Source organism: Salmo salar, chromosome 17 (assembly GCF_965601325.2).
Source record: "Salmo salar chromosome 17, fSalSal1, whole genome shotgun sequence".
In the NCBI taxonomy this organism is placed as follows: domain Eukaryota; kingdom Metazoa; phylum Chordata; class Actinopteri; order Salmoniformes; family Salmonidae; genus Salmo; species Salmo salar.
The window spans coordinates 50,354,888-50,368,953 of NC_138307.1; the positions used below are offsets into that span (position 1 = coordinate 50,354,888).

The 14,066-nt window shown below is 40.1% G+C and overlaps 1 protein-coding gene across 2 annotated transcripts; it reads left to right on the top strand.

Annotated features, from left to right (window-relative positions):
- The first annotated feature begins 1,022 nt into the window (after positions 1-1,022).
- On the top strand, positions 1,023-9,500 carry LOC106576053 (aldo-keto reductase family 1 member B1). 2 transcript variants are annotated; one of them, XM_014152898.3, is made up of 10 exons: positions 1,023-1,230; positions 5,443-5,610; positions 5,841-5,957; positions 6,243-6,320; positions 6,569-6,691; positions 7,399-7,505; positions 7,785-7,866; positions 7,984-8,067; positions 8,167-8,249; positions 8,491-9,500. In XM_014152898.3, exons 1-10 carry the CDS (start codon positions 1,165-1,167, stop codon positions 8,531-8,533), a joined length of 951 nt encoding a protein of 316 aa, XP_014008373.1. In that variant the 5' UTR covers positions 1,023-1,164; the 3' UTR covers positions 8,534-9,500. The 2 variants fall into 2 exon arrangements, with proteins under 2 accessions (XP_014008373.1, XP_014008374.1); XM_014152899.2 differs by lacking the exon at positions 1,023-1,230 and adding an exon at positions 4,416-4,442.
- Positions 9,501-14,066: the final 4,566 nt, after the last annotated feature.

Here is a 14,066-nt window from a genome sequence, read left to right on the forward strand (position 1 = left end):
ACACTTTAGATGTTGCGTTGATATTTGTGTTGAGTGTACTAAAGACTAGTCTATATTATACCCCCTAATCACATGCTTTAGGCTTTATCTTAGTCTCTTTCTTATTTTTTAAATAAGAATATTGATGGCAATGCAATGTTTTTTTTTTTTCTTGACCACATCTCTTCCTCACATTTCACACAAATATAAAAATCTTAGTATCAATACCATATTAGAATTGAACCTTTTGACTTCATGCATGTATCACTAAATGCATAATTTCAGTTTTTCCTTGGAGTGCAGTATTCCATGGTGTAGTATCCATAATATGCCAGTTAAAGGTGCGATCTGCCCCTGAATTGGTTAACAGTTTAGGGATTGGGGCTGGAGAAATTTTACCACTCTCAAATTCATAGACAGAGCTATGGATGCAAGGACTGATCGTCCATAAAATGAAAGTGATAGTTTTAACCATGTTTTGAGGCAATACAGTGTTTACAAACAAAGTAAAAACAAGCTTATATTTTGGGTTCTGGTGCGGTAAGACAATTTAACTAAGCTCACGAGGCATTTCTAAGTTATATTATTCAAGAATCAAAAGGGTATATGCATTTCTAAGTAAAAAAAATCGTAACATTTGCAATTGACCCTTTTAGCGTTTGCTTGCCAGCTGAACGGTGTGGTAATGTCTCCCTCTAGTGCTTGTTACACATAATGCTTGAGGTGAAGCAAACGTTTTTGATTAAGTTTCAGAAACAAATTGATAAGATGCAAATGTGGAATTCAAGATGTGTGGGGGGGGGGGGGGGGGGGCAGCAATGATTAATCAGTTTGTGAAAATGCTATTAAACTATTTTGGTTCAGGATTCTGTTTTACAAAGAACGTATTCGTATTCTGGAAAAATTTTAAATCCATCTGCAGGTTTATGTCAAAGTAGTCTGTATGAAGCGACTCATCTGTGCCATTGTAAAATCATTACTGAAGAGAGTGAGGGTGGCACTGGGTGGCGCTGTTGTCCAGGATGTTCAGCTAAATAGAATTCCAGACGTAAGCAATCGATCACCAATATGGGCTGGCTGCCGTACCATTCGTAGTCTGCACTTGGCGCTGCACTTGAGGTTGGACTAGCACCGTCTGCAATTGCAACAAAGTATCTAAAGGTATATTTTGCGACAAAGAGGACAATGGCAACATCCGTGAAATTGAACACCGGTGCAGACATGCCCATTCTCGGTCTCGGGACGTGGAAGGTTCGTTCTAAATTTAGCAAGTAATCCCCTTTACTTGTATAGATAGCTAGCTAGCTAGGTCGAACTTTTTGAGTTCTTGGTCTTTGAGCTAGTTAGCAACTTTGGAAATTACAGAATGGTATGCATTTATGACATGAATACGTTGCTTTCTCTCTTCCGTTATGTAATTATAATATCTTGTCAAGTAACGTTACTTTTCTCTATTTAGCACGCTCTCGACAATAACATAACCAGGAGCCAGCTGTAATAATTCCATAAAATGAGCAATGAGATTTGTTCGATTTTAGATTTTTATATAGTCTATTTTATATTGTCAAAATATTAGCTAGTCAAGATATGTGAACTCTTACGTTTTTAGGAATAGGCAATAGACCCCATAGTTTCTGTTACAATAAAGCTTTGCTTAGCCTTGGTCCTGTGATTTGTCGTTGAAAGGCTGCACCTATTTCCTCATAGCTGTATCAATAAAAGTCACAAAATCCCTTTTATGCAATGTCTTGTGATCAAGTCTGTATACATTTGAATCCACAAGGGACATTTGCAGGTTACTGCGTGACCAAGGCCCTTCTCTCCCGATTGCTCAGTTTGGCCGGGCAGCTAGCTCTAGGAAGAGTCTTGGTGGTGCCAAACTTCTTCCATTTAAGAATGATGAAGGCCGCTGTGCTCTTGGGGACCTTCAATGCCGCAGAAATGTTTTGGTACCTTTCCCCCATATCTGTGCCTTGACAAAATCCTGTCTCGGCGCTCTACGGACAATTCCTTCAACCTCATGGCTTGTTTTTTCTCTGACATACACTGTCAAACTGTGCGACCTTATATAGACAGATGTGTGCCTTTCCAAATCATGTCCAATCAATTGAATTTACCACAGGTGGGCTCCAATCAAGTTGTAGAAACATCTCAAGGAAGGTAAATGGAAACGTGACACACCTGAGCTCAATTTCGAGTCTCATAGCAAATGGTCTGAATACTTATGTAAATAAGGTATTAATGTTTTTTTTTATATTTTCAAAAAACCTGTTTTAGCTTTGTCATTATGTGGTATTGTGTGTAGATGTTTTTATTTAATCCATTTTAGAGTAAGGCTGTAACATAACAAAATGTGGAAAAAGTCAAGGGGTCTGAATACTTTCTGAATGCACTGTATATAGTATTTTCAGTCACAACATTTATAGATCATGGTATTTTGAACCCACCCCTCAGCTGCTCTCAGCCCATTCCACCTACTGTATCTCTGTAAATCACCCTCTTATGATTTGTCAGCCAGGAGATAACATTGAGATCCTACTACTACAAAAGGAGGCTTACTGGATATCCTATCTAAAAACATTGACCCCTAGTGGTCTGAATATTGACTTTGATCTCAGGCCTTTCTTATAAACAATCATTTATTTTATGAACAAGTATTATATATTCATATATTTGTTTTTACAGCTTATTAGCGTACACCTAATATGTTCCCTCTGTTGATGATGCTAATTATACATTAAGGTTGAACCAAAAGATTACATGTAACAAATATGAAGTTAAATATGAAACAATTAAATATGTGAAATTGAATTAAACAATAATGTATGTTGATGCTAATATTATGTACAATATTCAATGATGTTTCTATATGACAACAATAGCCTAATATATTTAATATGCCATAAACTATTGTTTTTTTAAGTTTCACTAATTAATTCTAATTAACTTAATCATTATGACACACCCATCACTATTGTCATTGGTTGCACTGTTTGTCTACATAACCTGGTTCAAGTATTCATGACATTACCCTGAAGAAGGCGCCGTGATGCCGAAACGTTGGTAAATACCCAATAAATTACTGGGAGTTTATATATGGAGTCTGCGACTCTCTTTATTTTGATAGTTAATCGTTTTTTCACCGTTAGTCAGCACCTCCACACAAACTACTTTTTTCTGGGTGTGCGCCAGCTCATGTTTTTTATGTTGAAAATTCTAAAATAATTTGCTGCATTTTTCACAATTTTCCATCCAGTTTTCTTTATTTTTGTAATACACAGTGTACAAAACATTAGGAACACCTGCTCTGACCAGGTGAAAGCTATCATCCCTTATTGATGTCACTTGTTAAATCCACTTCAATCAGTGCAGATGAAGGGGAGGAGACAGGTTAAAGAAGGATTTTTAAGCCTTGAGACATGGATTGTGTATGTCTGCCATTCAGAGGGTGAATGGACAAGACAAAAGATTTAAGTGCCTTTTGAATGGGGTATGGTAGTAGGTGCCAGAGACACCGGCTTGTGTCAAGAACTGCAATGCTGCTGGGCTTTTCACGCTCAACAGTTTCCCGTGTCTATCAAGAATGTCCTTTCAATGGTGGACCATTCAGCCAACTTGACACAGCTGTGGGAAACATTCGAGTCAACATGGGCCAGCATCCCTGTGGAATGCTTTTGACACAGAGTCAATCCCCGACGAATTGAGGCTGTTCTGAGGTGCAGCTCAATATTAGGAAGGTGTTCCTAATGTTTAGTATACTCAGTTTATATTACACTTGATCGTTCTTGAGTAAGCTTCTCCAGTTCTTTTTGTTTTTCTAACTTATTCTGTGCCTCTGTTTTTATTTTAATTACATTTTTTGTTATTGTGCTTTACCCCCTTTTTTTCTTCCCAATTTCAATCATGTCTCACCGCTGCAACTCCCCAACGAGCTCAGGAAGCGAAGGTCAAGTCATGCATCCTCCGAAACATGAACCACCAAACCGCGCTTCTTAACACCCGCCTGCTTAACCCGGAAGCCAGCCGTACCAATGTGTCAGAGGAAATACTGTTAAACTGACGATCACAGTCAGCTTGCAGGGCTCGCCTCAAGGAGTCGCTAGAGCGCGATGAGCGAAGTAAATTTAATTGGTTTTGTTTTAAAGATGAGTATTGAATTGCATGGCCTCTGAAGACACATTTGAAAGTATCTCATACAATGAGGTGATCTACTGTACCAATGTTATGCAGGAAAAAGTCAGTTATAAATGATTCTGTCTAGGTTAAAAACAGCTTGTCATCCAGTCGGCTTTGATTAGACTTCCAATATCCGCATCCCCACCCACGTGGAAATTCGGTAAGAGTTATGTGGATGGTGGTCCGATCGCATTCTGTCTCCCATCAACACTTTTTAAACTTTTGGTGCCAGCGAGGACACAAGAAAGACGACTAGATGGATTTAAGCCTCCTTCATGTATCTCTCAGTAGGTCAGGGTTTTTAAGCCTCCTCCATATATCTCAGTAGGTCAGGGTTTTTAAGCCTCCATATATCCACTAGTTCTAATGTATCCATGGTTGTCGTGGTCTCCTTAAGTGCATGAGGGTGAACTTTCTTTGTGTGATTTCCTTTACGGTCCATTGAAGTACTTAAAACTGTTATCACCCACCATAATAATAGGATTGTGTGTTGCTTGTGAGATCGATAGATTGTTATAAATAGTTTCTAAGAAGTGTGGATCATCATTATTTGGACTGTATAGTTTTTAATGAGCAAGATCTGTTTATGGTCCAATAGCATATCTAAAAGGATCCACCTTCCTTGCAGATCTGTTTGGACAGTTTGTACATTCGGATCAAAATTATTGTTCTTTAATATCGTCACCCCTTTTGAGTTTCTTTGCCCGTGACAGAAACATTTCTTCCTCACTGTCCCTTTTCCACACAACCTCATCTGTAGTTGTAGAATGAGTTTCCTGTAAACAATGTTCCTTCTCTTTTAGCCAGGTAAAGACTGATAATGCATTTTTTTCTTTATCTGCTACGCCATTACAATTACAGCTAGCTATACTTATTTCACCATTTACCATAATATATGCCTGTAAACTTACTACCAAAAAGCACCGTGATGATCAAGCTGCTAGACACCCTGAATTTATCCATACTTAGTAATACTACCAGAATCAATGACTGGCATCTATCCATGTAGCTGTACCATACTATATGCACTGCTAAACATACTGTAGCTGCAACTGACTAAGTAGATCTCCAATTGTCTTTCCAATATCCCTCCTGGGAACACCTCCCCCATCCCAGAAGGGGCTGTTGTCCCTGATGATGTCATACCACCGCCGTATCCGTAACGCACCTTTAGCGTCCTAAGCACGCCTTCAACTGCCGATTGGCTACTGGAGATCTTAATAATGTTGTAGTGGAATCATTTGAAAGAATGAATCATTCTGTTTCCTGCCCCCTCCTCTGTACCAGTCCCCTTCACGTAAAGTAACAGATGCGGTGAAGGCGGCCATAGCTGCAGGCTACAGGCACATCGATGGGGCCTTCATCTACCAGAACGAGACAGAGGTGGGAGAGGGCATTCATGCCATGGTCAAGGAGGGGGTGGTGAAGAGAGAGGAGCTGTTCGTGGTCAGCAAGGTGAGATACAATGTCACTGTCTGCAGTACAGTTATCTCTGGTCTCAAGTTTGTACCACTGACATTGCAGTGAGAAGTTGAACCACTCTTTAATATGCTACTTAAAATAACGAACTTGATATCAAGGCTATATGATTGAAATGATCACATCTTGGCTAGTGAATTTGTGGTTTAGATTGAATTGAGGAAATTGGGTGGTAGTTATGCAAGTCAAGCTTGTCCTCTTTTCAGCTGTGGTGCACATTCCATGGGAAGTCTTTGGTGAAAGAAGGCTGTCAAAATACTCTCAGTGATCTCAAACTAGACTACCTGGATCTTTATCTGATACACTGGCCCATGGGCTTCCAGGTGAGACTAATACCATTTTAACACTATCTCACTTGTAGCTTTTTTTGCTCAAGTAGGCTCCATTGGTTCATGGCAGGGGTATTCAAATCCATGCCTGGAGGTATGGAGTGCTGCTGTTTTCTGTTCTACCTGATAATGCCCCAGGTCTAAATCAGTCCCTGGTAAGAGCGGAAGAATGAAAATCAGCAGTAGAACTGGCTTCAAGGTCCAGATTTGAATTCCCCAGGTTTATGGTGTTGTAAAAAGGAATGTCTTATGACTTTTATAATTACTATCGTTGCGCAGCCTGGAGTAGCCCTCTTCCCTACGGACAGCAATGGAAATAATATCGACGATGGGTCCAAATTCCTGGAGACATGGGAGGTGAGTCGGTGCGAGAGGACGCGTCCTCTAAGACACTATAGGACACTGTACAGTTCTCTTCAATTGAACATCACTTAAACTGGGTTATATTCATTAGACACCAAACGGACTGAAACAGGGACTACCTGGTCCAATAAGAAATGCTCATTTTCGTTTTCCGTTGGGTGCCCTAATGAATACAACGCTGAGTTCATTGTAATCTATCACACATTGGGGATGCCATATTGGCCTGTTGTCCTGTATACTAGGCTATGGAGGAGCTGGTGGATGCTGGACTGGTCAAGGCTATCGGTGTCTCCAACTTTAACAAAGACCAGATTGAATCCATCCTGAACAAGCCAGGCCTCAAGTATAAACCTGCCAACAACCAGGTACTGACTTTCCTTCATTACTGAATGAGTGTTTACTGATGGCGATAGTCACTCAAAAAGCTCACAAGCCTGGGATCAACACAATACATTGTGAAGCACACAATGCTGATCCTATATTCTTATGTGATGTTAATTGTATCTTGTATCCCTCAACCTTTTTCTAAAATAGACTTTTCAGGACACTGAGCACCCAACGCTTGTTTTAAACCCTCCCTCAAGGGACAGAGGCCTCATTGTCAATATCCCTGCCCTATTGTCTTATTCACAGTGACCGCTTGGTCAGGTAAAGGCCTGTTTAGTGCCTTTATAGTCAGCCTCTTTCCCTGAGGCAAGGCAGCAATGCTTTGGTGACCTTATATTCCTGCTGTTTTCCAGGCACATCTATCCCAATAGACATCCTGATTAACGGGTACATATCAATCTGATTATTTGAGTGGCCAGACCCTCTTGTGCTTTCTATTGTCACCATACTGAACAGCTTCCCGAATAAACAGCAAAACTTTATTGGGCTTATTTGACCGTAAAACACAAAGGGTCTTAATAAAAATAAATGTTATTTATTTGTAATACACCATATAATTTAATTCTGTATGTTTATGAACATACAATACCACTCCACTAATTCTCTAATGCTACAGTACATCCCATGTGTTGTAATAAGAACTGTAGGTGAAGTGAATAACCTCACTAATTATTTCTACTGCCAGGTTGAATGCCACCCCTATCTGAACCAGGAGAAGTTGATCAACTACTGTCACTCTAAGGGCATCTCTGTGACAGCCCACAGCCCCCTGGGTTCCCCAAACAGACCATGGTGAGGACATATACTTCAACTAATAATACCTGAGAGATTTACACGGAGTGTACAAAACATTAAGAACACCTGTCCTTTCCATGACAGACTGACCAGGTGAAAGCTATGATCCCTTATTGATGTCACTTGTTAAATCCAATATTTCAACTAAATTTTAGGAAGGTGTTCCTAATGTTTGGTATAGTCAGTGTACATTCACCTTGTACATGAATTATGAACATACACAGCCATTTACAGTTGTCCCTGTGAAAAGATTGTAACACTGTGTGTCAATAACAGGGCCAAACCAGAGGACCCTTCGCTGCTGGAGGATCCCAACATCAAGGCCATAGCTGAGAAGCACAAGAAGACCTCTGCCCAGGTGCTGTACTCTAACACCCTTTTCACACTATCGAACCAGCCCGAACCACACGGATATTTTCTTTAACCTGGGATCCTATTTACATGTCCGCTTTTCTCTCTGTCATCCTCACTTCAGGTCCTGATCCGCTTCCAAATCCAACGGAACACGATTGTGATTCCCAAGTCTATCACCCCCACACGTATCCAGGAGAATTTCAAGGTATTATCTCCCATAAATTCTCCATTATTTGAAGAGGTGTGACATCTGATTTAGTTCACACGTGTGGCTTTGGGGTAATTGTCTTTTTGAACCATGCAGGTGTTTGACTTTGTGTTGAGCGACGAGGAAATGAAGACCATTCTGGGCTTCAACAGGAACTGGAGAGTCTGCCCAATGACAGGGTGAGACCCTACGTGGTTCATTTTGACCAATGTACTGTATTTGCAGAGGCTCAAACTGTTTAAATAAGTATTATGAGGTCAAATTTCAGTCATCCTCATTTTAATGTGATGATGACAGCTATGTTTATTATGCTGTTACTTTTCTTTGAATGCAAATATATTTCATGTTTATTTGATTTCTGAACATGTGAACAACTGTACTGTCTCTCTGAATCGTGTTTTGTTTTTCTTTGTCATCCAGGAGCATGAAGCACAAGGACTACCCCTTCAATGCTGAATTTTAAGGAACGTTACATCTGGTGCTATAACTTGGTTGAGATGTCTGCCCTCTCTCTGTTTAGATTCATTCTTATTTCTCCCTTTAAGACAATATGCATAACAGCCATCCTTGAGCTAGTTTCTAGCGATTGACTGATTTAGTGTCTGTGTGTTGCACTATTGTATTTCTCATGACATATACACTCTGACTTATGTTATAGCCTGCTAACCTAGCCTAATGCACAATGGTAATTATTTTTTCAACAATCATGGAAACATAATTTGACATAGGATTGATATTAGTGAAGTTTAAAAAAAGCTTAAGAGTTTGGTCGCTGGTTTGATAGGAAATCTGGAGCCTTGGATCTGCTAACACACAATAGGGTGTTTGTGGCTTCTCACATGACCTAGTTTGTTTGTCTCATTCGATTTGAGTCTCCAATGGTCTCTCACAAACTTTTTCATCAATGAGCCTCCACATTTAAAGGCCATACAATAACCATATAACTTTAAAGAATGTATGTTAACCATAAGTATTCATAGCTTAAGCATAGGAGCTGGGTATGTCATACCTGGTCTTACTGAAGTAAGTTATAGAAATATCACAGTGGTACATGGACATTGTGTATGTGATGTACAGTATTACATACCAACTGTGAGATTTTTCATTTAAATCCATCTGTTTTTGTTTCAGGGATAAAAACAGCCAAAGAGTGGAACATTGGCATATAGAAATAGTATAGACATAGCTTATCCTAATACTATATTGACCTATATGCATTAAGATATTTTGTTGAACACCCCTTCCATGAAATGCCTAGTCATAGGAGCTGTTTTCCCTAGAACGAGTCATCACTCCTTGCCTTACAGGATAAAGCACTTCTACTCATTGACTGACTCATGATGTGTGTTGAGACTGTTGTGAAATTCCCAGTTCTCTTCTGTGAAAGTTTCTTAAATGTATTTTTTACCAATAAAGCTTTCTGTGCTTCATTCATTGTGTACTGTGTTCTTATATACTATTATACATGCAGATGATAAGAAAATATTCATATATCAAGGTAGTCAGTTAGAAGTTTATATTTTACTGTGTAAGTTGTCAATGTTAACATATTGTTTGAGATATATCTCCAGAGAGTGCTGTCTAAGGAATGATGAATATAATTTCATATTAGAACAAGGCGCACAGGGACACCATGATTTGAAAGGCACTTTCCAACATGTAAGTAAACTTAGAAGTTATGCAACATTTATAATAAACGTGTTTAAACTCTGAACAAGTAAAGGCAACACTATTTGGCACCTATAGTTGAAGTCGGAAGTTTACATACACTTAGGTTGTAGTCATTAAAAGTCGTTTTTCAACCACTCCATAAATTTCTTGTTAACAAACTATAGTTTTGGCAAGTCGGTTAGGACACCTACTTTGTGCACGACACACGTAATTCTTCAACAATTGTTAACAGACAGATTATTTAACTTATAATTCAATATATCACAATTCCAGTGGGTCAGAAGTTTACATACACCAAGTTAACTGTGCCTTTAAACAGCTTGGAAAACTCCAGAAAATTATGTCAAGGCTTTAGAAGCTTCTGATAGGCTAATTGACATCATTTGAGTCAATTGGAGGTTGACCTGTGGATGTATTTCAAGGCCTACCTTCAAACTCAGTGCCTCTTTGCTTGACATCATAGGAAAATCAAAAGAAATCAGCCAAGACCTCAGAAAACAAATTGTAGACCACAAGTCTGGTTCATCCTTGGGAGCAATTTCCAAATTCCTGAAGGTACCACATTCATCTGTACAATCAATAGTACGCAAGTATAAACACAATGGGACCACGCAGCCGTCATCCTGATCAGGAAGGAGGTGCGTTCTGTCTCCTAGAGATGAACATACTTTGGTGCGAAAAGTGCAAATCAATCCCAGAACAACAGCAAAGGACCTTGTGAAGATGCTGGAGGAAACAGGTTCAAAAGTATCTATATCCACAGTAAAACGAGTCCTATATCTACATAACCTGAAAGCCCGCTCAGCAAGGAAGAAGCCACTGCTCCAAAACCGCCATAAAAAAGCCAGACTACAGTTTGCAACTGCACATGGGGACAAAGATCGGACAAATGTTCTCTGGTCTGATGAAACAAAAATATAACTGTTTGGCCATAATGACAATCGTTATGTTCGGAGGAAAAAGAGGGAGTCTTGCAAGCCGAGGAACACCATCCCAACCGTGAAGCACGGTGGTGGCAGCATGATGTTGTGGGGGTGCTTTGCTGCAGGAGGGACTGGTGCACTTCACAAAATAAATGGCTTAATGAGGAAGGAAAATTATGTGGCTATATTGAAGCAACATCTCAAGACATCAGCTTGGTCGCAAATGGGTCTTCCAAATGGACAATGACCCCAAGCATACTTCCAAAGTTGTGGCAAAATGGCTTAAGGACAACAAAGTCAAGGTATTGGAGTGGCCATCACAAAGCCCTGACCTCAATCCCATAGAAAATGTGTGGGCAGAACTGAAAGTGTGTGCAAGCAAGGAGGCCTACAAACCTGATTCAGTTAAACCAGCTCTGTCAGGAGGAATGGGCCAAAATTCACCCAACTTACTGTGGGAAGCTTGTGGAAGGCTACCCGAAACGTTTGACCCAAGTTAAACAATTTAAAGGCAATGCTACCGAATACTAATTGAGTGTATGTAAACTTCTGACCCACTGGGAAATGAATAAAATAATAAAAAAATGAAATAATAAAAGCTTAAATAAATCATTCTCTCTACTATTATTCTGACATTTCACATTCTTAAAATAAAGTGGTGATCGTAACTGACCAAAGACAGGGAAGTTTTACCAGGATTACATGTCAGGAATTGTGAAAAACTGAGTTGAAATGTATTTGGCTAAGGTGTATGTAAACTTCCGACTTCAACTGTATTACATTACACACTGACATTATCAGTGGACGTTCTGTTCGCCTCCTGAACTTTTCTGTCTCTCATGAACAATGTCAAAGTAGTGGTTGAATCTATATACAACTACTGGACTTCTCGCTGTATGTCCCCAGTGTTTTTCACAGACCGGAAGACCGGCACTACAGTATAGGAATGTGGGTGTCAGGTCAGTGTCCTTTCTCTGTCTTTAGCTCCAGTTCCACTCTGAGGTTTCAGTACTCTGCATGCAGAGGGAAGTCTTTGTGCTTGTTGCCCCTGCAGTGAGGAGGAGGGTACATCAGGGATGAACAGGTAAAGAGGATAGTGGGGTTGAAGACAGCATCTAGACACTCTGGAACTCTGTGGACTCACCATTCCATAGTGAATCCTCTCCAGTTCCTGTTGAAACCCAGGATGACTTTCACGTCTTCGTCACTCAGCACGAAGTCAAACATTTGTTTGAAGGCGACAAAATAACTAATGTAGAAATGTGAAGGAACCAGTGGCTTGAATCCGAAAGATTGTGGGTTCAAATCTGACATTTCCTCTTTTTGAGTACAATTCAACAACTGTCAATGTCAAATATATGAAGAGGTAAAAGTGTCTAGGTCTCAGTGGCTCCCAGGTTAAATCCCTGCCTTGCATGTAGGTTCAAAATGAATCTCTTGTCCGTTTGTGTACAACTCTCAATATGGGGCGAAGGTTAACCTTTCAACAGGACCCTAAGCACACAGCCCAGACAACTCAGGAGTGGCTTCGAGTCTCTGAATGTCCTTGAGGGGCCCAGCCAGAGCCCGGACTTGAACCTGCCACAACCATCTGTGGAGAGACCTGAAAATAGTTGTGCAGCGATGCTCCCCATCCAACCTGACAGAGCTTGAGAGGATCTGCAGAGAAGAATAGGAGAAACTCCCCAAATACAGGTGTGCCAAGCTTGTAGTCTCATACTCAAGAAGAGTTGAGGCTGTAATTGTAATTGTAATGATGCTTAATCTTGGTCATCATCATAGTTCATTAAAACTCTCAGGATATATGCCAAATGAGAAGACTGTCATTTTTTTTTAACATGAACATACCGGTAGCTGCCAAAGGAAAGAAACAGTTAACTGCCTATTGTTGATTCCATGAGTTCAGTTCAACAATGATCAATGCCATCCATGCAAGATGACTAGAATTAACAATTACGCTTTATCTTACCCTCCGTGCTTGGGCCTCTGCTGTTTTTATTGTATATTAAAGATACGAAAGATGCTTGATCTTGCTGTCTTTTTCTTTATGTGGAAGACTCTACACTTCTGGTGTCTCACAAAAGTAGAACTATATGTTGGATAGCATAATTAGCACAGAGCTTACTAACATTAGCAAATGGCTTGGAGATAATAAGCTATCTCTGCACTTAGGGAAAACTGAGGCAATTATTTTTGGATCCAGACCTACATTGAGTAGGTCCTCTGAAATCAGAGTGGAGTTAAGGGGTGAGGTGCTGACTACTAAAACCTCTGTTAGCTACCTGGGATGCATCCTTGATGGAAGCTTGGGAGGTATGAGCATGGCCAATAAAGTGCTAGGGAAGGTTAATGCCAGGACTATGTTTTTGGCTAGAAAGTCCAAGCTGCTTGATAAGGACTCCATGAAAGTGCTAGCCACCGCCCTCATTCAATGCCATTTTGACTACGCTAGTACTTCCTGGTTTGGGGGCTTATCTAAACTTATGAAGGGCAAGCTCCAGATTGCCCAGAATAAGCTGGTCAAGGTAGTATTGAAGTTGAGTCCACGTACTCACATAGGCAGGAGCTGCTTTCAGGAACTAAACTGGCTGCCTGTTGAGGCTAGGATGTCCCAGATTAGACAAAATTTGGTTTACAGGAGTATTTATTGTCTGCACCCAGATATCTAAGTGATTACTTTCCTCTTGTTAGGGATGCACACAATCACAGCACCAGATCAAGTTCAAGAGTAATGCTGGGAATGGTACTTTCTTGTATACTGGAGCCTCAGAATGGAATGAGTTGCCTCTACCCATAAAAACCACGTCCTCTCTGGGCAGCTTTAAAAATAAGTAAAAATATGTTTGACGTCTTCTGTGCCTATATGAATGACCCCTATGATGTCACTGCAAAGGTGAGAGATGTTTTTTGGTTTTATTATTTCACTGCCATACCTTGTTTAACTATGTTCGATCTTGTCTAGCTATCTTGTCTCAAGAGGACCACAATGGAAATAAGTCCCAGATTGTATTGAGTGTTATCCTCGATGATTTTACTCATGTGCATGTATGGCTTTTTCAAGTTTTATGTGTGCTTGTTTTTTTAAATGGTTGAATTAATAAACTAAACTAAATGTCCCCAACATGTGAGGAGGGTTATTGGGTTTATGTAGAGGGAGAGTGTCACTAGCATACAATGTATGAAGGTGGCCTAGCATAAAAACACAATAGATTAAACGCAACAGATCTGCATCACAAGCCTCGAAAGCATAGCTATACTAGACTTGAACCCACAAGCTATCTAGGTTAGGGTTGGGCATAAGGTTAGCAGTGTGGTTAAGGTTTGGTTTAAAATCACATTTTAAGAAGAGAAATTGTAGAAATGGGAGGGAGTTATAGCTTGGTTGTGGTAACTAGTGACGGC

Coding starts and splice junctions, on each gene's coding strand:
- LOC106576053 (XM_014152898.3), top strand. CDS start 1,165: ATGGCAACATCCGTGAAATTGAACACCGGTGCAGACATGCCCATTCTC. Junction 6,321..6,568: donor AATTCCTGGAGACATGGGAG/GTGAGTCGGTGC, acceptor CCTGTATACTAG/GCTATGGAGGAGCTGGTGGA. Junction 6,692..7,398: donor ATAAACCTGCCAACAACCAG/GTACTGACTTTC, acceptor TTCTACTGCCAG/GTTGAATGCCACCCCTATCT.